This window comes from Pantherophis guttatus, chromosome 11 (assembly GCF_059756535.1).
Source record: "Pantherophis guttatus breed Tessera chromosome 11, ASM5975653v1, whole genome shotgun sequence".
In the NCBI taxonomy this organism is placed as follows: Eukaryota; Metazoa; Chordata; class Lepidosauria; order Squamata; family Colubridae; genus Pantherophis; species Pantherophis guttatus.
In genome coordinates this window covers 20,314,888-20,340,625 of record NC_142073.1, presented here as the reverse complement: position 1 = coordinate 20,340,625, position 25,738 = coordinate 20,314,888, and the positions used below count along the sequence as shown (strand labels likewise).

The 25,738-nt window shown below is 36.9% G+C and overlaps 1 protein-coding gene across 2 annotated transcripts; it reads right to left on the bottom strand.

Moving 5' to 3' along the window:
• Positions 1-1,193: 1,193 nt before the first annotated feature.
• On the bottom strand, positions 1,194-17,607 carry LOC148112299 (cytochrome P450 2J6-like). 2 transcript variants are annotated; one of them, XM_087877114.1, is made up of 9 exons: positions 16,837-17,607; positions 15,366-15,528; positions 13,203-13,355; positions 11,374-11,531; positions 10,682-10,855; positions 8,071-8,209; positions 7,219-7,406; positions 6,692-6,833; positions 1,194-5,735 (listed from the first exon to the last, which is right to left on the bottom strand). In XM_087877114.1, exons 1-9 carry the CDS (start codon positions 16,993-16,995, stop codon positions 5,545-5,547), a joined length of 1,467 nt encoding a protein of 488 aa, XP_087733240.1. In that variant the 5' UTR covers positions 16,996-17,607; the 3' UTR covers positions 1,194-5,544. The 2 variants fall into 2 exon arrangements, with proteins under 2 accessions (XP_087733240.1, XP_087733242.1); XM_087877116.1 differs by having other exon boundaries at positions 15,366-15,524; positions 16,837-16,965.
• Positions 17,608-25,738: the final 8,131 nt, after the last annotated feature.

Genomic DNA, 25,738 nt, shown 5'->3' with positions numbered 1-25,738 from the left:
ATTTTTGGCTGGTTCACAGCTTAATTAGCTGCTCTCCGGGGATGTTTTCCTCCACTCCTAACCTTATATTTAACAAATTCACAATTTAATTTTAATCATCTAATTCCCCAAATCATTCTTCTTTAGCAATTTAAAATAGTAAATTGTTTTGAAATATATCTTCTCTCCTACTCTCTCCCGAATTATTAATTCTCCCATTTCCTATTTCTTTCTCACTTTTCTCTATAAAACAACATTTTAAACCATTTATAGGCCAATTCACCATAGTTATAGAATCTATAAACAAATCTTATTGTTATTCAAGAATTCATTCCCATTCTCTTGTTTGCTGTAGAAAAACAACATTTTAAACAACTTTCAAATCCATTTTCTATAACCATTAAAACACTTAATATTTTTTAGAGAATTCTTTCAAAGTATTCACATTTTTTCTATTAATAACATTTCTTGCTTTAAAAATGAGCGTGTATAAGTAGTTCTTAACAATATTCAAAGCTTTGTTCACATTTTCTTATTTTCTATAAAAAACAATATTTTTGACCATTTTAAAGAGACAGTTTTCTGTAATTGTTAAATCTATCAGTAATTCTTATTGGTAATCAAAGATTCATTCATAATCTTCATATCCCTTATATTTTACAGCATTTTAAACCACGCTTGTTAATAAGAAAAGGTAAAAGGTAAGAAAAGGTAAAAAAAAGAAAAAGGTAAAGAGGAAAGAGAAAGAGGAGAGAGAAACTCTCCTCCTTACATTGTTTAGAAATCAATTACATAAAAAGCATTTACATCCATTTTAATCAAACTATGGTGTTTTTCTCATTCTGTCTAAACTCTTTCTTCTTCTTTTTTTCCCTTTTTTCCAGTTCCAATATCCATAAAGTTATTCACCTGGCCTCTTGTGACCATGGGGTTGCAACAATGGTCATAAGGGTGAAAAAACAGTCCTGTCACTTTTTTCACCAATTATATCACGACAAAATCAGTAGTTTATAAGGAGAATCAGTATAAAATGTGGTATAGATGGTATCTGACCCCTTCGAGATTAGCGAAGATGTATCCAAATTTAAACCCAACTTGTTGGAAATGTAAACAGGCACAGGGTACTTTCTTTCATGTCTGGTGGCTTTGCCCAAAAATTAGGAAATACTGGGAAAAAATAAAAATGTGGTTAACAGAAATAACAGAAGAGGAAATAAGAGTTTAAACCAGAAATTTTTTTATTTGTGCGGAAATGGATAAATTAACATTTGAGTTAAAAGACAAGGTAGACTCAAAATACTATATGGTATGGAATAGATGGTACGATTGGATAAGTCAAAAAAAGAGAGAGTAAATGTAAAAGTTTGTATGAAAATAAAATTAACAAACAGGTACCGTCAACAGGATAAATGATGTAATAAGTCACTATCTATCTATCTATCTATCTATCTATCTATCTATCTATCTATCTATCTATCTATCTATATTTAGGTTGTTTGTTTGTTTGGTTTTGTATTGTTTTTTCTATTTTATTGTTCAGTATATAAATGTATCCTCATTCCCATTTGAATCAAACTTCTTAAAGATTCATCAGCTGGGAATTAAGTTTGCCTTTGAAATTTTCAAGTTAAACACTGGCTTTCCAAAACCTGCTGGAGAAATTTGGCACTCTAGAAGGTTAAAGAAGGCTTCTGTTTGTCTGCATCAATCAATAATGTATAATTCAGGTGATTACCCACCATGTCGATCAGCTCTATTTGTTCCTACCCCCCCCCGCCCCCTCCTCCCCAAATACTGTTTTTCATGTTGAAAGAATATAAAGAAATGAAACAGTGAGATAAAGTAAAGGTAGATCAATAACAAGTCTATTTCAGGTAGTCCTTGGTTAACAACCTTTGGTTAACAGGACAGGTACAGACTTCAACAGAAAGTCGGAACGGCAGAAAGAAAGAAAAAACACTGCAACAAGCCTGCTTTCCCTGCATGAACCAGAAAGAGGGCTGAGGAAATATCTACAGACCCCTCACATCAGTGGTGAAATCCAAATTTTTTTACTACCGGTTCTGCAGGCGTGGCTTGGTGGGCATGGTGTGGCTTGGTGGGCATGGCAGGGGAAGGATACTGCAAAAATCTCCATTCCCATCCCACTCCAGGGGAAGGATTTTGCAAAATCTCCATTCCCACCCCACTCTGGGGCCAGCCAGAGGTGGTATTTGCCGGTTCTCCAAACTACTCAATATTTCTGCTACCGATTCTCCAGAACCTGACAGAACCTTCTGGATTTCACCCAGTTGAAATTCTCCCTTCAGGATAGTGCTATAGGGCATTGCATGCCAAAACATCTGGACACAGGGACAGTTTCCCCCCCTCATGCCTTCACTCTGTTGAACGCTTAATTCTCCCAGTACTGTCTTATGTCTTAGGATATTTACTCATGTACTAGGCTGTATTGCTATTCTTTTTCTCATCTTCTCATCTTTCCTACTACCTTCTCCTATTGGTATCTATGATTATCACTTGTTGTATCCTACGATTGAGGATTGCAACTAGGATCTATGATCTATGACCTATCACTTTGTTGTTTGTGTACCAGAGACAAATTCCTTGTCCGTCCAATCACACATAGCCAATAAAGAATTAAGAATTTTGTTCAATGTCCATTCAAAGTTATGTCAATCCTAAATGAAGGGACCTTTGACATGAAATCATCTGCTACAATGTCCTACCTGTCAATGACTACTTCAACTTCAACCACAACAATACACAAGCACACAATAGATGCAAATTTAAAAGTGAACCGCTCCAAACTCAATTGCAGAAAATATGACTTCAGCAACAGAGTGGTCAATGCCTGGAATGCACTACCTGACTCTGTGGTTTCATCCCAAACCCCCCAAAATTTTAACCTTAGACTGTCTACTATTGACCTCACCCCTTTCCTAAGAGATCTGTAAGGGGTGTGTATAAAAGCACCAGTGTGCCTATCGTCCCTGTCCTAATATTCCCTTTAATTGTATTTATTTTATGTATTCAATTCATGCTTATACTCAGTGGTGGGATTCAGTTTTTTAACAACCAGTTCTGTGGCTTATTTGGGGGGCATGGCTTGGTGGTCATGTGACCAGGGGGGTTGTCTAGCTGGTCATGTGACTGGGTGGGCATGGCTATGTGCATAGGGACCACTCAGAGGGCTAAAAAAAGTCATTTCTGATCGGTCCTAGACACAGGAATTAGTCAGATTTCCGAAGCTGCTTCCTTTCAGGAACAGAGATTAATATTTTTCCTTCCAAACAAAGCTGAATAGGGAAAATTATCTCATCACTAAACACAGGATTAAACATCACCAAGCACAGAATTAAACTACACCAAAAACCAGTTTTAGGCCAAAAGTCAGAAAGGGTATGTAAACTCACGTTTGAATATCAATCTTTCTAGCTAGCCAAGAAGCCTTGCTGAATGTCACTCATCTTGGTTCCTTGTCATTAAAAGCTTCTGCTTTGTTATTCAATTATTTCTTCAAAGTGCTGATCATTGCACCCTGGCTGGAAGAACTCCAACAGGGAAGTATTTCCTCCCAAAAGTGGTGTAAAAAGCTTAAAACAATCCTTCCCCTTTAAAAAAGACAAGCCAAAACAAAAAACAAAAAACCCTCCGAGAAGCTCCGGAACCAGAAGTGACAGTAAGTCTAGGCATACTGCCAAGAATGTAATAAGGGTTAACGGAGAGGCAGTTTCTGTAAGCAGGGCAATAACGATTAGGCTAGGAAACAATAATTCCTTACAGGACTAATCCTGTAAAGGATTAGGAAAGGAAAATAAACAAAAGGAGATTTCTTCTAAAAACCTGTTCTCAAAACTGCTTAACTATTTAACAACCGGTACTACTGAACCGGTGCAAACTGGTGGAATCCCACCACTGAATAGAACTGAGTGTTAACTTAAGAGATATAAAAAATTGGGACTAGTGCAGGGGTCCCCAACCTTTCGGACCTCAAGGACCACTAAATTCATAATTTTAAATCCCACAGACCACTAATATGATCTACCTAATGAATGGCTGGGTGAGTGTGGCTAGGTAGTTATGTGACTGGGCTGGTGTGGCCAATTTGATGGCCAACTCAATGTCACTCACATCAAAGGGTGCCTTGCCGGCCTCTACTCACCCCTCTCCTGCCACCCACTCCTCGCCTCCCCGCCCGGGCTCCTTAGGGCCCCAACAAGAAGCAGCTGTTGGAGCTAGGCAGCCACCACGAGAAAGAGTTGGCAAAACAGCTGGCTCAGCTCAAATTGGATCTGACCGAGAAGGAGACTCAGCAAAAGCACCTCACTGAGGACTACGAGCATAGACTTTCCAAGCAGAGGGAAGACCTGTGGGAGTGCAAGGCCAGGTACAGGCGCCTGGAGGCTCAGTGGGCTGAGATGGTCAGCCAGTTCCAGGCCATGATGCAGTCCCACTGGAACAAGACCCTCCAGCTCTTCACTACCAGTGGTGCTTCCCTCCAGCCTTCGCCCAAAGCCCTGCATCAGGAGGCCGAAGCAGACCCGAAGTTGGAATTTCTGTCCCCCTCCAACATGCACAAAAAGACCCCAAAGGGGGAGACTCTCTGCAGTAACACAAACGTTCATTGCCCATATCCGGCCCAGGGAGGAGTTTGAGGACCCCTGACTTTGTGCAATATTTTTTAAAAATGCAAAGATATGCTTGAAAAAGAGACAGGGGCCTCGGTAAAAACTTTAGAAAATAGGCAGTGAAAAGGGGTAGAGGTGGGAGAAATACCTAGGTTTGACATCCAAGAAATAGATATAGATGGAGATTTAAGAGAGGAATGGGGGAGGTAAGTAAAAAAACAAAACAAAACAGCATAGCAATTGAAGTATCAAAGCGGGCCAGAGACGATGGGTAGATGATTTCTTTTTTTCCCCCTTTATTGTTGTTTTTGACTTGTTTTTCCTTTTCCCCCTCTTTCTTTTAAAGCTTAGCAATTAAAGTATAAGCACGCAAGAGATGATGGATGGATGATTCCTTTTCTTGGTTGTTGTTTTGAATGGTCTTTCCCTCCCTCCCTCCCTCCCTCTATTCTTTCCCCCCCCCTCTTTTTGTAGGCAGGTGGTTGTAAGTCGAGGACTACCGATACAGCTAGTAGTCCTCAGTGTGCTACTTCTCTGGAGTACCTCACAAGGCTGGCAGTAATATTGTAAGTCTGAAAGTATTCCCCCCCCCTCATGTTTACAATCCAAGAAACTAGGGAGGGTCCCTTCTAAGATCTTTGCCTTGTCTCCATTCTTTCCACAGGCTCGGCTGCCTCTTAACTCACTATTGCCTAGTCTGCAGCTCTTCCTCCTGTCTCCCAAGGACAGGTCCACATACCATTACATCCAAAAAACAGCATTATTTTTCTAAATCAAGTTTATACTATTGGACATAATTTTTTCATATCATTTAGGATAAATCTTTTGTTCACGTAATTGGTTTAAGCCACGTAGCCTATGAATTTCATCTGGGTCTTTCAAGTGTCTTTGGAGTTGATGACTTTGCTTTGAGTGATGGAAAAAACCTTCCCTTGATCTAGTCACTCTCCTGGAGATCTTTCATGGATATTTTAAAGCTTGATGGGAATTGTGTGGGACCAAATTTAGGTGTGAGATCTGGTGCCTGGGATTTATGTGGCCAAGATAGCCGGAAGTTTCTCAGGATGGTGGTGAGGAAGAGGAAGAGCTCCATCCGAGCCAGATTTTCTCCTAAGCAAACCCTTGGTCCTGAAAAGTAAAAGACAAGATGAACGATCACAGCTATTCATCTAGAGCAGCACACACTTTGATGATAAAACAGCACCCCTGAAACTCAGACTTGTGGTTTTGTAGTGTCATGTGAAACTAACTAGTATCCTTAGGATTAATGGATTTATATCTTTGTGTGTGAGAGAGAGGGAGGGAGAGAAGGAGAGGCCGAAGGAGAGGGACAGGGAAGGAGAGGGAGAAGGAGAAGGAGAGGAAAGGGGTAGGTTGAGGAAGAGGGAGAAGGAAAGGGAGAGGGAATAGGAGAGGGATGGGGGAAGGAGAGGAAAGGGGTAGGTTAAGGAAAGGGAAAAGAAAAGGGAGAGGAAAGGGAGAGGGAATAGGAGAGGGAAGGGGAAGGGAGAAGGAAGGGGAGAGGGAGAAGGAGAGGGAAGAGGGATGGAGAAGGGAGGGGAGGGGAGGGAGAGAGGGAGAGGGAGAAGGAGAAGGAGAGGGAGGGGAGAGGGAGAGAATAGCAAAGGAAAACATGCATTTCCTGGTTTCTGGAATGGGTTGATGAAACGGCATATTTTAGCCTGCTGAAGGATACACTCATGCAGAGAAGGAGTGCTTTCACAAATATGGGTGATGTTATCCCCAAAGTGAATACGCTTTTCAGTTGCTCCCCATTGGCAGCATTCACAGGATATTTATTTGTTTGTTTGTTTGTTTGTTTGTTTGTTTGTTTGTTTACATTTTTATACCACCCTTCTCCCGAAGGACTCAGGGCGGTATACAGCCATATTAAAACAAACCCATCACAAAAATTGAAAACAGTTAAAATAATTAAAGCATGCATCCTAGTTTTCTCCACCCAATGGTGCCCTGAAGTAGGCTTAAGTACAGGAGCTGAGTTCACAGGGTTGTCTAATCCCTGATTCTGCCTATTGTGCATCCCTTCCCATTCAAAGGAAAACAGAGAGAAAGAGAGAATTTACCTGCTGAAAATAGCAAAAAGGCTTCCGGCTTCACAAACTCTCCCTTTGCATTCAGGAAGTTGGAGGGGTTGAACTCGTGTGGGAACTTCCACTGGGATTCATCGTGATGAACAGAATGGAGGTTGGTGAAAATGGTCGTGCCCTGCAAATATCAGGGCACAACCATCAATTTGGCTTAGCCCTTTTGAGATCTGGTTCAAAAATGAACTGATGATAGTGAAAAGAATCTTTCATGGAATCGTAAGGCTTGAAGAGTTGGCTCTCCAACTTTTTCAGGAAAACCTCCTGCAATGGTGAAGCTAGTTTTCCCACTGATTAACCATTCTCACTTTCCGGAAATTTCCTCTTATTTCCTGTCTGGAGCTCCCTGTGATGTGTTTTCACCCAGGTGCTTTGGAGACTGCTATGATGTCATGCCTCCCCTAATCCTTCCCTTCATTTGGCTAAATATGCATCATTCCCTTAGCCTTCACTGCACAGTTTAGCCTCCAGACCCATGGCCCACCTGTGAAAGTTCCCAGTTTTACCTTGGGAATTTGATAGCCACAAAGCTGTGCATTTTGGATAGGTGTGTGAGGTACTCCGAGAGGACCAACAGTTGTACAGCGTTGGATTTCATGAATGACGGCATTTGTGTAGGGCAGCTTTTCCCGATCTTCACATTGCAGGTTTGAATTACTTCCCAGAATAGCATCTATTTCCTTCTGGCATTTCTCTGCAGTGCAAAGAAATTAGTTACTAAGGAGGGTAAGGAAAGGGACTTCAACACAATTATGCAGGAACCGCTCCCTGCGAAAAAGGGCTGAAGCATCTTTAAGTCTAGAACAACGAGGCAACATTCAGAAGAGTATCTGGAAGACAGCTCCCTAATTCACTGGATTATAAGAAGGGGAGGATATCCAGCCAAATGAGATGTGCAAGATCAATCAATCAATCAATCAATCACAATAGAGTTGGAAGAGACCTTGGAGGTCTTTGACTCTTCTGGTCAAAGCAAATTGGAGAGAGATAAGAGTCAAGAGAATTCAAAGTGGGCAGGACTTAGACCTCTTGTGGACACGAAGGGACTCGAGACTGATGATGCACTTGACTCCTCCTTCAGGCTCAGCCATGTCATCTGCTACATACATTTTTGAAAACTTCACACTGATTCCCCATGTTTCGTGTCCTTCTCAACTTGGTGCTCTCTTTGAGTTGTGGGAGAGCAATGCATCTCTATCTGGGAATTCTTCTAGGTGTTATAGTTCTAAACATAACAGAAGGGATGAATCTGTCTAAATCCAAATGAAGCTTTTAGAAAGGTCTGGAATCACACCTTCAAGACCCATCCTGATTTTGCATGGTTAATAGAAGACCTTCATCATTTGCTATTTCCGTACCTTGGACCTCTGGAAAGGCTACCAAATACAGCAATGCCCACCGAAGTGTTGCAGCCGTTGTCTCTGATCCAGCAGTTAAAAGGTCTGTCAGTAAAACTAGTAATTGTTCTCCTTCAAAACTTGAAGCTTTCGTCTCTGTCTTTTATTAATTAAAACAAAGAAAGAAAGAGAAAATAATCCTCAACATATAGTCCTGAACCATTTGTACACTGATAGTTTGAGGTTATGACAGTGCTGAAGTGAAGAAGAGAAGAGAAGAGAAGAGAAGAGAAGAGAAGAGAAGAGAAGAGAAGAGAAGAGAAGAGAAGAGAAGAGAAGAGAAGAGAAGAGAAGAGAAGAGACCTTGGACATCTTCAAGTCCCACCCTCTGCTTAGGCAGGAAATCTATACCATTTCAGACAACTGGCTGTCCAATCTCTTATGTTTTAGGGACTTTATGACCATCACAGTATCCTGCATTCACAGGATCAAAATTCGGGCACTTGAAAACCTGCATGCATTCATGACAGATGCAGCATCGCAGGGCCATGTTGATCACCATTTTATAAGGTTTCCACTCTCTTTCTGACAAGCAAAGTCCATGGGAGAAGCTGGATTTGCTTAATAACCATGTGATTCAGTTAACAACCCCAGTGATTCACTTAACACTACAGGAAACAAGGTTGTAAAATCGGGTATGAATTGCTTCACAAGTGCCTTGCTTAGTGATGGAAGCTCCAGTCCCAACTGGGGTTATAGGTTGAGGGCCATTTGTATTATTCTAGAATATTTTCCAATCACATCTTCTTGAATGAAGTTCATATTCATTCATGTTCTGATTTAGAGCAATGGGTTGGCAGGGCTTATGCAACAGGCTAAGCAAAGTCCCATAGATGAGTTCAGATAACACAATAACTTGTTCCTTTCTTTAGGACAAAACTCTAATTCACACAAATTTCAAAAGACTTTGTGTGGAAGTTGTTTAACTGACCAAGCAATGAATTATGTATGCTTTTAGATTATCAAACGAGGTGAGGGCCATCCACCAGAGACCTCCTTTTCATAGTCACACAATTGTAATGTGGTAGCCACAGATACAAGACCAGAACAACTATATAAGAGTGTAAAATCGACTATTGTTCTTATTCCAGACAGTACCAATAAAAATTGAAAAGACTTATTTCCAACATCTTAACAAGATAATAAGGAAATTTATATGGCAAGGGAAAAAAGCATAAGTATAAAAATGCTACAAGATGCAAGATTATGTGGAGATTTAGACTGCCAAATTGGGAACTATATTACGAAGCAGCAGTATTGACTTGGATGAGGGAATGGATTAAGAAACACAAGATTATTAACTTTGGAAGGACACGATTTACAATTGGGATGGCATGCATTTTTATGGTATGGTAGAAGTAAGATGCATATGTACTTTCATAGACATTATATAAGAAATGCATTGTTATTAATGTGGAAGAAGGTTAGAGATAAATACTATTTGAAAATACCAATTTTGTTATCAACAATGGAAACATTAATATATACAAATATTATTAATCTTAGAAATATTGTTAGATATAAAGATTTACTAATAGATAAAGAGGAATTGAAAGGGAAACGAGAATTAGAAGAACAGGGGATTGAGATGGATTGGTATACGTACGTGAAAATACAAACAAGATATGAAAAAGATGTAAACTATATGGTTTTTACTTAGAAATGACAGAGTTGGATAGGATACTCAGAGGAACAGAGGATAAAATAATTTTAAAAAATTATAATTTCATACTTGGCATCGAATTAGAGGAAGAACAAGTAAAGGAAAGAATGATAGCGTAGGCAAAGAATTTTGGATATTCAATTGATCTAGATAGATGGCAACAGTTATGGGAAAGGAACTATAAATTAACAATGTCCACGGCATATAAAGAAAATCAATATAAAATGTTCTACAGATGGCATATGCCTCCTGAAAAATTGGAAAAAATGTTTAAAGACAAATCAGCTAAATGTTGGAAATGTCACCAGTTACCAGGATCTTATTATCATATGTGTTGGACATGCTCAGAAGCTAAAAATTATTGGAGTAAAATTAAGATATGGCTACAACAACATATTAAAACCGGAGCTGTTCCTATTGGGTATCCTTCCAGAGAAAATTAGTAAAGAAAAGATATATTTGATTATTCATGTAATAACAGCAGCAAGGATTGTATTTGCACAAAATTGGAAAGCAGAGAAAATACCTCTGGAAGAGGAAGTAATCAAGAAAACATTAGACTGTGCAGAAAAGAATAGATTAACTTTGATAATTAAAGAAAGAGAGGATTCAGAATATTTTAAGGTATGAGGTCAATTTTACCATTGGCTAGAAAAGAGATATAGATAAACAAATTAATAGTTATGCAAGAGAATGGTATAATTAAAATATTGTATTTTTGAAGAGAGGTTGTACTAGATTAAGAGAAAATGAAGAAAGAAGAAACAACAAGAAGACAAAGCCATTGAAGAAACACCGAAATGACAAACGAAAGGATTGACTGATGTATTAAGTGTTTGTTTGTGTATAAAATAAAATAAAAATTGGTGGGGGAGTGTAAAATCAAACAAAGGGGAGTGGATTTTTTACCTTCTTTATTTCTTCTAGGTATGCATCAATGAAATCTCGGCTTTCTCCAGGAATCAAGGTTCTCTTGTGTTCTTCCACTTCCTTTTCAATGAAAGCAAAGACTTTATGGCCATTTCTTGCCATTCTCTGATGGGGCAGGGGAAGCCTCCTCACTAAGGGCACAGCATTGTAAAGCTGCCAAGAAGGAGAAAATAAATCAAATTTAATTTAATTTAATTTAATTTAATTTCCAATTTATATACCGCCCTTCTCCCTGAGGACTCAGGGCGGTGTACAGCCAAGATAAGAACATAGAATACAAATATTAAAAACAGTTAAAAATATATATAAATTTGGCCCGAAAGTTAAGAAATCACAAACTGATTAAAAGAATTTTATCAATTAAAATGATCACCGGGTAATATACGCTGTAGGGTGCGTTGGGAGAGAAAAAAATACCTTCAGCTATCTATGTTCATGTATGTTATTTCATGTTCACCTTTTGATAGAGCACAAATATTAAACTAAGTTAATATTTCAACGAAGAGGTGTCATGCCCTAATTTACTCTGATTCTTACTGGCTCCTCCAAGTCAGTCATAAAATTATGATGTTCTTTTAAAAATAAATAAAGTTATTCAAGGAAAATTGGATAAAATTCCCACTAGCATTCTGGGAATCGTGACCATTTTCCTGCCCTCCTATCGAGGATACCATGGCCCAGGGTCCCATCATCATTTCGATATTTTGATGTATCAAGTCCAACACAGTGTTGAAAGAGCTGTCGTTTTCGAAACATTTCCCAAACAGAATGGAAGACATTATGTTGATGACTGCAGTTTCAAGGAATGGATGAGGATCAAAAGGTGAATCTGCAATACAATGCAAAAGAAAATAAGATTAGAGATAGTCCTGTGATGCATGAACAAACAGATTCATATGTGTATAATTCAAGCTAGCTACTTTATTGTTCTCTGCCTGTAATACAGGAATCTCCCTAGACTGGGAGCTTTCTCCTGGGAAAGACCAGAGACGGTTCTAAATCACTCAAGGGGAGGTGAGATTGAATGCTCCTCACTTAGGCCTTCCTCCCATCCAAAATGGTTACTCTCCAAGGAATCCTCGACCTACAACCATTCAAAGTTACAACAGATCACAAACAAGGTAATTAGACTGGGATTAGAAGTTCCAATGGCCATTTTCCCCAGATAATTATGTGATCTCATCTTGGGTTTCATAGCCCGCATTTACAACTGTCTGCAGCATACCAAGATCACACAACCATAATTTATGCACTTTGCCAGAAGCCAAAGATTCACTGAATGACCATGATTATTTGCTTAACCACCTCTACTAACCAACAAGAGTTCATAAAATCTGATCAGTCACGTGGTGACCCACTTAACCAAAAGCACGACTTACAACCGTAATTCCCCTGCTCGGTTGTGATCATATGTTGAGGACTAACTATATGTACTTGTGAACTATCACCTTTCATTATCCCATTGGTCACGTGTCTTCTAAAAAAATAAAAATGGAAAGGAGCTCCACGTTTGGGCACTTCATTTTTTTTTTTTTTAAAGAATTTTTATTTTTAAAACAAACAACTATAAAACCATCTTCAATTTGCAAACAGTGTGTCGGTTGGTTACAAGTCTTTTGTGCATCCTTCACCAAATTCATAGTTTACGTTTTCAATTTACCTAGATTCTCATATCCTCAATCTATATTTTGGGAAAACTGCAAAGAAGAGCAACTAAGACGATTAAAGGACTGTAGAAAACATGTGATACATATAAAACATGTGAAGAACGGTTGCAGGATTTGGGTTTGGCTAGTCTAGAGAAAAGAAGGACCAGGGAGGACATGATAGCAGGATTCTAGTATTTTGACAGGCTGCCACAAAGAGGAAGGGGTCGATTTATTTTCCAAAGCACCAGAAGGCAGGACAAGAAACAAAAGATGGAAACTATTGAAGGAGAGAAGCAACCTGGAATTAAGGAGGAACTTCCTAACAGAGAGGACAATTAACCAGAGGAACAGTTTGCCTTCAGAAGTTGTGGGTGCTTCGTCACCTCTAATAACCAATAATTCACTGGACAGTCACTTGACTGAAATGGTATAGGATCTCCAGCTCTATTCTGATTGATTGAGATGCAATTTTATTTTAATGTGCTTTAACTATGGAGTCCTTGATGATCTCTGAGCTTGATTGTTTGCTTGTAGACATTTCATTACCCAGCTACATAACATCATCCTAGGAGGGGAATGAAATATCTGAAACCTACAAATATTCTCTTCCATTGGAATTTGCTTGAAGTTTTATACAACCAGAATTTTATACAACTTTATACAATTCTTTATACAAAGAATTTTATACAACAATACAGTTTTATACAACTCCTCCCATTCTGCATCAACACACAAACATACAAACATGGGTCTAACTGTGAGATCAACTGAATTCTGTCCTGTGGGAAAAAAAGAAGCAACATTGGTGTGATGATTTCCCAGCTATCCGATCATGTCCCAGGTGAGCTTACCTGAGTTTTCAGCAATTGCTTCAATCAAATATGATGCCTCCTGCAAGATCTTCTCTTCCATTGATTTTTTGCCCAGTCCAAAGTTCCTGAGAAGCATCAGTGAAAACCTTCGGTGCTCTTTCCACACTTGGCCGTAGGGTGCTGTGATTATGCCTGTAAAAATGAGAGATGGAAAATGAAGCAATGGAACTACAATGATTTCCTTGTACAGGTAGACCTTACAACACTTCGTTTAGTGACCCTTGGAAGTTACAACGGCACTGGAAAAAAGTGACTTATGACTGGCTTTCATACTTACGACTGTTGCAGCCTCCCCATGGTCACATGATCAAAATTCAGATGCTTGGCACCTGACTCATATTTACGAAGACTATTAACACTGGAACGACATGATCTACAATTAGGTTGGCATGCTTTTTTATAGTATGGTAGAAATAAGATACACACGTGCTTTCATAGACATTATATAAGAAATGCATTGTTATTGGTATGGGAAAAAGTTAGAGATAAATATTATGTGAAAATACCAATATGGTTATCAACAACGGAAGCCTTAATTCACCCAAATGTTTTTAATTTTGGAAATATTGTTAGAGGTAAAGATTTGTTAACAGATAAGGTGGAATTGAAAGGGAATCAAGAACAGGGAATTGAAATGGACTGGTATATGTATATGCAAATACAAACTAGATACGAAAAAGATATTAAACTACAGAATTTTTACTTAGAGAAGACTGCGCTTGATTAGATACTCATGGGAACAAAAGATAAATTAATTTTAAAATGTTACAAGTTTTTACTAAATATAGAACTAGAGGAAGAACAAGTAAAAGAAACAATGATAGCCTGGGCAAAAAAAATTGGATATTCAATTGAATTGGACAAATGGCAACAACTATGGGAAATAAATTATTATTATTTATAGAAAGAAATTATAAATTAACAATGTCCACTGCATATAAGGAGAATCAATACAAAATGTTTTATAGATGGCATATGCCCCCTGAGAAACTGGCAAAAATGTTTAATGATGAATCAGCTAAATGTTGGAAATGCCACCAGTTACCAGGTTCATATTGCCACATGTGGTGGACATGTCCTGAAGCAAAAAGCTACTGGAATAAAATTAAGTTATGGGTGGAGGAAATGATACAACAACATATAGACTTAAAACCAGAACTATTCCTATTGGGTATCTTACCAGAGAAAATTAGTAAAGATAATATATATTTGATTATACATGTAATAACAGCAGCAAGGATGGCTTATGCACAAAATTGGAAAGCAGAGAATATACCATCGGAACAGTGGTGGGATTCAAATAATTTAACAACCGGTTCTCTGCCCTAATGATTTCTTCCAACAACCAGTTCACCAAACTGCTCAGAAAGTTAACAACCGGTTCTCCCGAAGTGGTGCAAACTGGCTGAATCCCACCACTGCATCGGAGGGAGAAGTAATTAAAAAAAATTTAGAATGTGCAGAAATGAATAGATTAACTATGATGATAAAGGAAAGAGAAGATTCGGAATATTTTAAGATATGGAATAAATTTTACTGTTGGTTAGAAAAGAGATATAAATAAGTTTTAAAAGAGATTGAAGAAAAAATTCTTTTGTTGTAATTAGAATATTATATTAATGGAAAACCTTTGTAATGGATTTGATGAGATTGAAGACAGAAGAGACAGAGAAGAGAAGAAATTTTTGAGGATAACAGCGAAATGTCACATGGAAGAAATGAATGAAGTACTAAATGTTTGTTTGCCTTAAAAATAAAAAAACTTTATTAAAAAAAAAGAAAAGATGTATGATATGTTTGTTTAAAAAAATAAAAAAACTACAAAAAAACCCAACAACCGTGTTTACTAACTTAACAACGGCAGTGATTCACTTAACAACTACGGCAAGAAAAGTGATAAAATGGGGCAAAACTCACTTAACAACTGCCTTGCTTAGCAACAGAAATTTTGGGCTGAACTGTGGTTGTACATTAAGGACTACATGTATTTATCTTTTGCATACCTAATGGTAAAACCTGATCAATTAATCAATCATTCCTTGGATTCATCCATCTCATAATTGCCAATGTAACATAAAGATCCAACAAAGCGAACAACAAAAGTAGAGAGGAAAAACAGTTTTGGAAAGGATATATTGGTACCTTTTTTCTTCATGATATCATCTACTATTGGATTATCTGGCCTTCCAGCAAATTCTATGCCTTTTGTGACCAGGACCTCTTTGACTGAAGAAAACCCATGAGTGAAGACTGCAAGCGTTCCTCCAATGTTGAGACTGAAGACGGGACCATATTTTTGGGCTAGCTGAAATGAAATCACCAGGGTTAATCTAGAAGCATCAGGAGATCGGTTGGAAGCAATCACTTGCAAGGATGCAACACGGAGGAGAGGCGAGATTACCTGAACCTCCATCACATGCCATCTCCTTCAAAAACCTTCAGCCTATCCTTTCCCCTCCTGTTCAGGCATAGATATAACTTCTTAGACGTAGAAGAATAATCGGATCTCTTGATTAGAATTATACCATTAAATGAAATGGCCTTTTTTGCACATTGTGACCCGTCCAAAACTGGATTTTCTTCTGATACATCTGCAGACAGGCCAAATTATCTTCAATGTGATGTTTAAAAATATAGTATGGTCATTCAAAGGTGCTTTTTCTAAAGGCAACTGGACTTTCTTGGGGGTTTTTTCCCCTTTGAAAATATTTCACTTCTCTTCATAACTGAAGAAGCTTCTTGGGTGAAAAGCTAAACAAAATCAAGAAAGTCCATTTACCTTTTGGAAAAAGCACCTTTGGGAAAAGTATGACCTGGATGCTTGAGAATCTCCATAGACACAGGATGATCACAGTTATCAAGTAGCCTCACTTCCCTCCTTTCCCACAACCCAAATTTACTTTCTTAATTTAGCCTAGTTTATGGATCAGATCAAATTATTCTTTCATAAGTGCTAGAAAAATATTGCAACCTTACCTAGCTTAAAAGTGAAAGAAGCACAGCCAAAAAGTAGAACACAAGGTTATGAAATTGACATTCAACTAAGCTCAGTAAGCAAGCATTTAATTAAGAATAAATTAACAAGTAGAAATGTAATGTAAAGCACTGCAATACAGATGTAGATTGAAGAAAGGCCATTGAAAGAGGGGACAAGAATAGGGAGAAGATTCAACAATGACAACAAAAAAGCTCCACCAATACCTTCACTTCAAATAATCAAGAGTGGCTGGTATATAACCATCTTTTGATTACTGAAAAAACATTTGTTTTCTTCTTAAATGATCTGTATTTATGTTCTCCAAAGTACCAAATTTCTTTCAAAGCCCATGAAAGTCAGACATAGTTCCAGAACTTATTCCATCTCAAAAAGCTAATGGTTCTGTCGAGAGCAGCCCAATTCCATTAACTATCAGAATTCCTTTGAATCAAACATGCATCTCTACAAAGCAGAATCCTTTAATATCTAGGTAACATTCTGAAAGTTTCTTTCCCTAAATCTTAATTTGATCTCCTCTTTTGCAGCAAGACGCTTAAATAATTGCAAGAAAATGTCCTCCGTTTTTGGCTGACTCACACAGTGGGAATTAATGAGGGATCGGTTAAGAAGCCGTACCTGATCCAGGACCTTGAGAGGGTCCTTCTTCCTGAACTGAAGCAGGTTCCCAATCAGGGGGAGGCCCCATGGTCCAGGGGGAAAGCCTTTCGGACGTTGGTTCTTCCATAAATAGAGGAACAGGAGGGAAAGAACGATCAGCCAGCTGAGAATAGCCATGTTGGTAGAAAAGACGCCTCTCTGTGTGTCTGTTTGCTGCTGTGATTTTAGTAAAGATTAAATCTTTAACGTCATGATGAAAGATAAACTTTGAAGAGAAGCCAGATTTCACAAGCTGCAACTTAACAAAGAGGAAAATGTGGTTATATGCGGTTAATAATAATAATCTTTCTCAATCCTTCTCCCATGTTACAAGTAAATGCCTTATTCTCAAATAAGGAAAATGTATATTCACAGAATATCAGGGGTTAATTTATATTTCCTTCTTAATGTATTCATATGTAACCACTCCCATCTATTACTCCGCCTCACTAATATAAAAGGGGACGTATAGACCTCCCACTTGCTTCTATCTACAATCATTCATAGAATATAGAATGCCTACTGTAAATAAATAGTGTTATGTTTGAATACTTCGTTCTTGAATCATTTATTGAGTCTGATCCTTAAAATTACGCAACAATCTGGTAGCAGAGGATGGTTGGATTGACTCAATAAAAATCAGATATGCCTAAAAGAGAAAACTCCAGAAACAAAAGAGAAAGACCCAACACCAGGGCACACAATAAAGAGATGGAAACGGATCAAGAAATGATCAATGAATCCACAACTATAATAACAAAAGAATCTGAAGACTGCACTACAGACAACGAGGAGATAATTGATGAAACTGATGACCAGGAAGAGAACGAGATAGAAAACAATGAATTCAGATCAGAGATACTGAAACTATTGAAAAGCCAAAAAGATGATGAAAATCTCATCGCGAACCTCCAAGACATCATAAAAAACAGCGGAGCAGCGAGAGAAAAACACATCGTAACAGATGAATCTAAAGAACTAAAAATGGTGAGCGAATTGCCTGTAGATAAGAATATAACAAAAAAGAAGACTAACGGTCCCGCACAAAATTTTGAATGGCGGCCATCTTGGTTTCAACAGACCACTAAGATGAGCGAACCAGAGCCAATCAGAAAACAGAATTCAAAATGTCTGGCGCGAAAAGCCCTACATAGTGCAAAAAGTAAAAAAGAAAAAATCTACTCTTCAGAAGAATCTGATACAGACATCGAAGAAACTTAAATCGAAATGCAAATAGAATCAGCAATGAAAACTCTCTTTGCAACATTCGGCCCAAAATTAAGAATTACAAAAGAATCAACGAAAGCTAGCAATCAAAGAATAAAGAAAAGACAAGCAAGCAAGCAAACATCTCAGAATCTACCCGCTTCTATCCAAACGACGAGAGCACCGACGCCTGAACCCAGAGAACCCTGTAAATACTCCCCCATGCCATAGACGATTCCAGGGACCAGAGACCTCAACAGGAACTATTTCAGCGAAAAGAAACAAGCGCCAGTCGTCACCTGGACACCCAAGATCGAACCGGAGACCGAGTCATCGGAAGAAGAACACTACGAGGGAGCTACAGCAATGAGAACCTCTCCCGACAGCTTCAGAAGCGAAATGAGCAACGCGCATGCGCAAACACACGCAGACAACTACGGAGGACATGAAGAGCAGAGAGAGCCATTCAGACTCATCGCAAGCATACCCACACCATTCTGCAACTATCAACATTTACAAGATCATGGACAACCTCCAGTTGTAAGTAATGGAACAACTAATATTGGGAACTTGCCCAATGATTTCCCAAAACTGAGAATAGATGGTATTAATTTGCAGGAATGGTGTCAACAACTTCAGGTTGTTTTTCTAAAAGAGAACTTATTATTCTTTATAACTAACCCCCCCAAAAGGCCTTGAACTCTAAAATTGGACTGCCTGCACCACAGAGCATTCTACCTATTAATATCTAGTATATCTCCTGCTATGTACCATAGTATTAAGCATAACTTGACTGTCTCAGAAATTATTCACTGCATGTTTAAATTGTTTCATAGTGAAAGTGTAGCGACCACTACAAGAATGTCTAAAGATTTCTTCTCAGCTAGGATAAAACCTGGGATTACTATAAGTGAACATTTGATATCTCTAAACAAAATCAGAGCAGAGCTACATTTAAGGGGAGAGATAATTTCAGATCAAACAATGAAAAGTGTTATCATTAATTCATTAGACCCATCGTGGGATAACTACATATCACATTTAGACACAATTAATTTGGGATACTTATCCATAGAGAATTTATCAAATAAGCTAATAGCTGAAGATAATTTAAGAAGGAGCCGTTGTAATACTCACATAGAACATAGACAAAGTAAGAGAGTAGTATTTCAAGAAAAATATCGAGAATCAGTTGAATGTTATAATTGTGGATCCAAAGAACATTGTAGAAGAGATTGTCCTAAATCTCTTAGAGAAAGACAAAAACATGACTATAGAAGCAGATACCATAACAGACAATCGTCCATTGATAGACATAGATATAGAAACTCACCTAATTTTAGAGAGCATAGAGGGGGCAGAGATAATTCGAGAGATAGAAAGTCTGGATCATTAAATGGATTAGATAAACATAATATAACTAACATATAACAATCAATGATTGGCTCATTGATTCTGGGGCAACTAATCACACAACACATAACAAAAATATATTATCTTCCTTTATAGAAGATAAATTTGTAATTAAGGTAGCCAATCAAGAAAAAGTCCAAGTTATTGGTAGGGGAAATGTAAACTTACCCGGTCTAGGGAAAATAGAGGGGGTATTATTAATACCAGAAATACCTCATAACATACTTAGTGCAATAAAACTAAGTAGAGATTCTGACATAAATATAGTATTCTCAAAAGGAAAAGCAACACTAGAGAAAAACAAAACAAGTTTGGGTAGTGTGGTTATCAAAGGGGGTCTACCATATTTGGTCATAAAAGAAAAATGGCTACACAATATTGATTCAAACATGGAAGATGACACTAACATAGAAAATGAAGACAATAGCAATAGTGATAATGAGGAACATGAAACAAATCATAACCACAAAGACACATCTATTAATGACACACTCAATAACAAAAAACCTACAATTGGAAAACCAATCCACGATGAATGTGCACATATATTACATAGAAAATTGGGACATGCTAGTTTTCCTGTAGTACAAAAAATGATTGAACATGCTGAAGGTGTTAAAATAAAAAATTGTAAAAATTATTTGGAATGCTCAGTATGTAAGTCCACAAAACTCAGAACTAATCCCAAGCCAAAAAAGGCAACAAGATCAACTAATCAAATTTTTGATCTGGTACATATGGATCTGGTTGGTCCATTAACCCCATCAATCACATATAGAAAATGATACTTTCTGACTATTGTAGATGACTATAGTCGTTACAGATTTGTCTATACTTTGAAACACAAAGATGAAACATTTCAAAAATTTAAAGAGTTTTACAAACATGTAGAAACACAGCATAATATTAAAATAAAACAAATCATGACAGATAGGGGGTCTGAATTCATGTCAAAAGAATTCTCCCAATGGCTAAAAAACAAAGGAATGCTACACTTCACATCTAGCCCTTTCTCTGCATTCCAAAATGGAGTGGTAGAGAGAAAGAACTCAACACTACAAACCATGATTAGGTGTACATTAGAAGATGCTGGCTTAGGAAAACAATTCTGGTCAGAAGCATTACTATATTCCAATTATACTCAAAACAGAACTTGGTCCAGCATCATAAACAAAACACCATACGAATTAATGTATAATAGAAAACCCAAAATAACACACATGCACATATTTGGAGTCACAGCGGATGTACACATACCAAAACAATTGAGGCGTAAAGGAGAGAACGTATCCAGAAGACTTAGATTCATAGGATACGAAACAGGCACAAAAGGGTACAGATTTATTGATAATAACAACAAATTCATAATTTCTAGAACAGCTGTATTTCATGAACAGGCCAATTGGTCTAAAATACATCTTAATGAGATATTCCCAACCACAAATTTAGACACTGAACATCAAGATAAAATAGATAGAGAAGAACTCAATCACAACACACATGGAAACAAAAATAAAACATGGACAAACAGTCATCTCAGAATAAAAACAGATTCATTAACAAAAAAGGAGGCAAGATACCTACACGATAATGATAGCAAACCAGAAAAAACAATCAGATGTAACAGAAATCAGGTGCCAAGTAAATACAAGGATTACTTAATGTACATGAATAACGAAACATCAACACCAAACACATACGAGGAAGTATTAAAGCTCCCCATTGAAGAAAGAAAAAAATGGGAATTAGCCATGGCCAAAGAGATGGACAGTTTGCGAGAATTAAGTGTATTTACACCTACCCCTGCACCTAAGGACAAAACTATTATAGGCACCAGGTGGATATTCAAAATTAAAAATCTGGAAGAAGGCAACACATTATATAAAGCTAGATTAGTTGCACAAGGTTATGCTCAAAAATATCCTGAGGATTACACAGACACATACTCTCCCACAGTAAGGACTGAGAGTGTTAAGACAGCTTTAGTTATAGCATCTGCACTTAATCTTGATGTATTTCAATATGACATACAGACTGCGTATTTACACGCAAAGCTTGATAAAGAGATATATGTAAGAGCACCTCATAGCCAATACACAAACAAAAATGAAACTTGGTTATTGAATAAAAGTTTGTACGGATTAAAGCAATCTGGCAAACGTTGGTATGAATGTTTAGTCAACATACTCAAAACTATGAATTTCAATGCCACCACTGCAGACAACTGTTTCTTTGTTAAAAAAGAAGGTGACTCTCTAGAATTTGTGTTAATTTATGTGGATGATATTTTATATATCGGTAAACACAAAGAGAAAAGAGATACATTTGTAACAAAACTAAATGAACATTTTTCTTTAAAATCATTGGGAAAGGTAAATAAATATCTTGGAGTTCAAATCAGTAAAACCAAAAAAGGATTTAAACTTTCTCAGAAAGATAAAATTATAGAACTTCTGAACAAATGTAATTTAAATGATGCTAAGACTTGTGATACTCCTATGCAGACAGATTTCTTAAGAAACATGGATGAATCATCCCCTGAATTTAAAGATAATACACTTTACAGATCAGTTATTGGTTCCCTTTTGTATATTTCTAATTGGACTAGACCTGATATTGCTTTACCCCTCAATCTGTTATCCAGGTATGTTAGCAAACCCTTAATGTATCATTGGGAAGCCGTTAAACGAATATTAAGGTATTTAAAGCACAGCTTAGACTTCTGCCTACTACTGGAACCTAATAATGTTAAAGAGCCCATCCTCACTTGTTACGCTGATACGGATTGGGCAGGTGATACTAAATGCAGAAAAAGCACATCAGGTTATATATTTTTTCTTAACGATTGTCCAGTCTACTGGTATACTGGAAAACAAGATTTAGTAGCCACATCAACAACCGAGGCAGAATATGTTTGTTTGTCTAAAGCCTCCAACAATCTTGTATGGTTTAATGATTTATTATCAGATATTTGGAAAAATCCTTCATTACCATTTATCATACATGAAGATAATAAAGCTGCTATTGAGATATCTAGATCTGATGCTATTGGTCAAAGATCCAGACATATAGATATCAAATTCAAACACGTAAGACAGTTATCTCAAGATGGATTTATTAAAGCCATTCACTGCGAAACATCAGAACAAATAGCTGACATACTAACTAAGCCTTTGCCATCTAAACAACACAAATATTTAACTTCTAAACTACAAGTTTTATATTGCTTTGAATCTGAATGTAATTATTGTTGTATATCGAATCGGCATTTAGAGGGGGATTTGTTACAAGTAAATGCCTTATTCTCAAATAAGGAAAATGTATATTCACAGAATATCAGGGGTTAATTTATATTTCCTTCTTAATGTATTCATATGTAACCACTCCCATCTATTACTCCGCCTCACTAATATAAAAGGGGATGTATGGACCTCCCACTTGCTTCTATCTACAATCATTCAGAGAATATAGAATGCCTACTGTAAATAAATAGTGTTATGTTTGAATACTTCGTTCTTGAATCATTTATTGAGTCTGATCCTTAAAATTACGCAACATCCCATTTCCTATTTGTTTCTCACTTTTCTCTATAAAACAACATTTTAAACCATTTATAGGCCAACTCACCATAGTTATAGAATCTATAAACAAATCTTATTGTTATTCAAGAATTCATTCCCATTCTCTTGTTTGCTGTAGAAAAACAACATTTTAAACAACTTTCAAATCCATTTTCTATAACCATTAAAACACTTATTAATATTTTTAGAGAATTCATTCAAAGTATTCACATTTTTTCTATTAATAACATTTCTCGCTTTAAAAATGAGCGTGTATAAGTAGTTCTTAACAATATTCAAAGCTTCGTTCACATTTTCTTATTTTCTATAAAAAACAATATTTTGACCATTTTAAAGAGACAGTTTTCTGTAATTGTTAAATCTATCAGTAATTCTTATTTTGATCTTCATAGAAGATTCTTTTATAGAAGAAATCTTCTATAAGATTTCTTATATCTTACAGCATTTTAAACCACGCTTATTAATAAGAAAAGGTAAAAGGTAAGAAAAGGTAAAAAAAGAAAAGGGTAAAGAGGAAAGAGAGAGAGAAACTCTCCTCCTTACATTGTTTACGAATCAAGTACATAAAAAGCATTTACATCCATTTTACTCAAACTATGGTGTTTTTCTCATTCTGTCTAAACTCTTTCTTCTTCTTTTTTTTCCTTTTTTCCAGTTCCAATATCCATAAAGTTATAAAGACTAACAGATTTAGTTCTTTTGTATTCCATATATGGAATACAATTGTTTAACTGTTCCAAATAGCTTCTTCTTCCCAAATGTCCATAAGTAGTTCAAAAACAAATTGAATACATCCAAAATCAAACCTCCTTAGTTTTTCCTCAATATACTCCAGTTCGAGAGATAAAAGACAAAGTTTCTTCTTCAAACAGCAAGGAATACACAATTTGCAGCTTCCACTTTCGCTTCTGTTAACAAGCATCCATCTTAAACTCCCTCCGCTTATTGTTTTCGCAGCTTTTAAAAAAGACATTCTGTTTCCTCTTCTCCTCCTTTCTCTTTACAGCTAGTCCATTCTTGCTGACACTTGGGGTGGTTTCAACTGCACTCATCTTGGCTTTAGAGATCTAATCTTTGGCTCAGGAGAGCAACGCAGGTGTTCCTTCTTATCAACATGGCTGTTTTTGGCTGGCTGATTGTTCTTTCTCTCCTATTCCTCTGTTTCTGGAAGAGCCAACGTCCAAACTCAAATAAAAAATTATAGACCCATCTATTTATTAAACACTGATTACAAAATTTCATGAATATAATGGCAAATAGGGTGAAAAAATTATTGAATAGCAGAATACACTCAGATCAAAATGGGTTCTTACCCACGAGACAAATTAAAAATAATATAAGAACAGTAATCAATGTAATGGAATATTACGAGGTGCATCTGGAAAGGCAGGTGGCACTGGTATTTCTGGATGCACCAAAAGCATCCATAGAGCATCCTCTTCATAGAGGATCCATTAAAAACAACACCAATACTAATAAAAGAGATAGAGGAATTCGGAAAAGTGGTGGGCCTAAAAATTAATAAGAAAAGATTAAAATGATAACGAAAAATATAACAGTAAAACAAGTAGAAGAATTAGTGAACAAATCAGGATTACAGGCAGTAAAAAAGGTGAAGTACTTAGGGATAAATCTGACAGCGAGAAGTGCAACTATAAAGGACAATAATTATGGAACCTTAGTCCAAAAAATAAAAGACGACTTGGAAAAATGGGGGAAATTGAAATTATCACTACTAGGGAGGATTGCAGCGATAAAGACAAACATCCTTTATTAATTTGGATAGAATAACTACAAAATTCGTGTGGGAAGGGAAGAAACCAAGAATCAAATTAAGTATTTTGCAAGACGATAAAACTAGAGGTGGATTTGGATTGCCAGCATGGGAAAAATACTATAAAGCAACAAGTCTAACATGGATTAGAGAGTGGGTGAGCTTGGAAAATCAAAGATTATTAAAATTAGAAGGACATGATCTGATGAAGGAGTGGCACGCCTTCTTATGGAACACCGGGAACAAACATATAAACCTTTCAGTAACCATATAATAAGAGACTCATTAATTTGTACATGGCGAGAAATCAAAAACAAACATTATTTGAAAGTTCCCGGATGATTATCTATAATGGAGGCAACAATGCACCCCAACACACTAGCAACACAAAAAACGATAAGATATAAGGAAATATTGGATTCTCAGGGAGTATTGAAAACACAGGAAGAACTTAGAGAGCAAGGAATATCAATAGACTGGTGGCCCTATTTACAGATAAAAATAAAATATAAAAAGGGTCAAGAGGAAGGAGGAATAGACCCAAAACCGAATCGATTAGATAAATTCTTAGCAACCAAGGAAGAAAAATTAATTTCAAAAATTTATAAATACTTATTAGAATTTGACCTAGCAGAGGAATTGGTTAAAGGACAAATGATAGCATGGGCAAGAAACATTGGACATAACATATAGTTAGAAGAATGGGAAAGGGTATGCGAAACCAATTATATCACGACAAAATCAGTAGTTTATAAGGAGAATCAGTATAAAATGTGGTATAGATGGTATCTGGCCCCTTCGAGATTAGCGAAGATGTATCCAAATTTAAACCCAGCTTGTTGGAAATGTAAACAGGCACAGGGTACTTTCTTTCATGTCTGGTGGCTTTGCCCAAAAATTAGGAAAT

What these genes read in the sequence shown, in the direction of transcription:
- LOC148112299 (XM_087877114.1), bottom strand. Translation starts at nt 16,995, where the DNA reads ATGGCTATTCTCAGCTGGCTGATCGTTCTTTCCCTCCTGTTCCTCTAT. An exon ending in ACCTAGAAGAAATAAAGAAG is followed by an intron (nt 8,210 to 10,681) that starts GTAAAAAATCCA and finishes AATTAATAAAAG; the next exon opens with ACAGAGACGAAAGCTTCAAG. An exon ending in CTTTTTGCTATTTTCAGCAG is followed by an intron (nt 5,736 to 6,691) that starts GTAAATTCTCTC and finishes TTTACTTTTCAG; the next exon opens with GACCAAGGGTTTGCTTAGGA.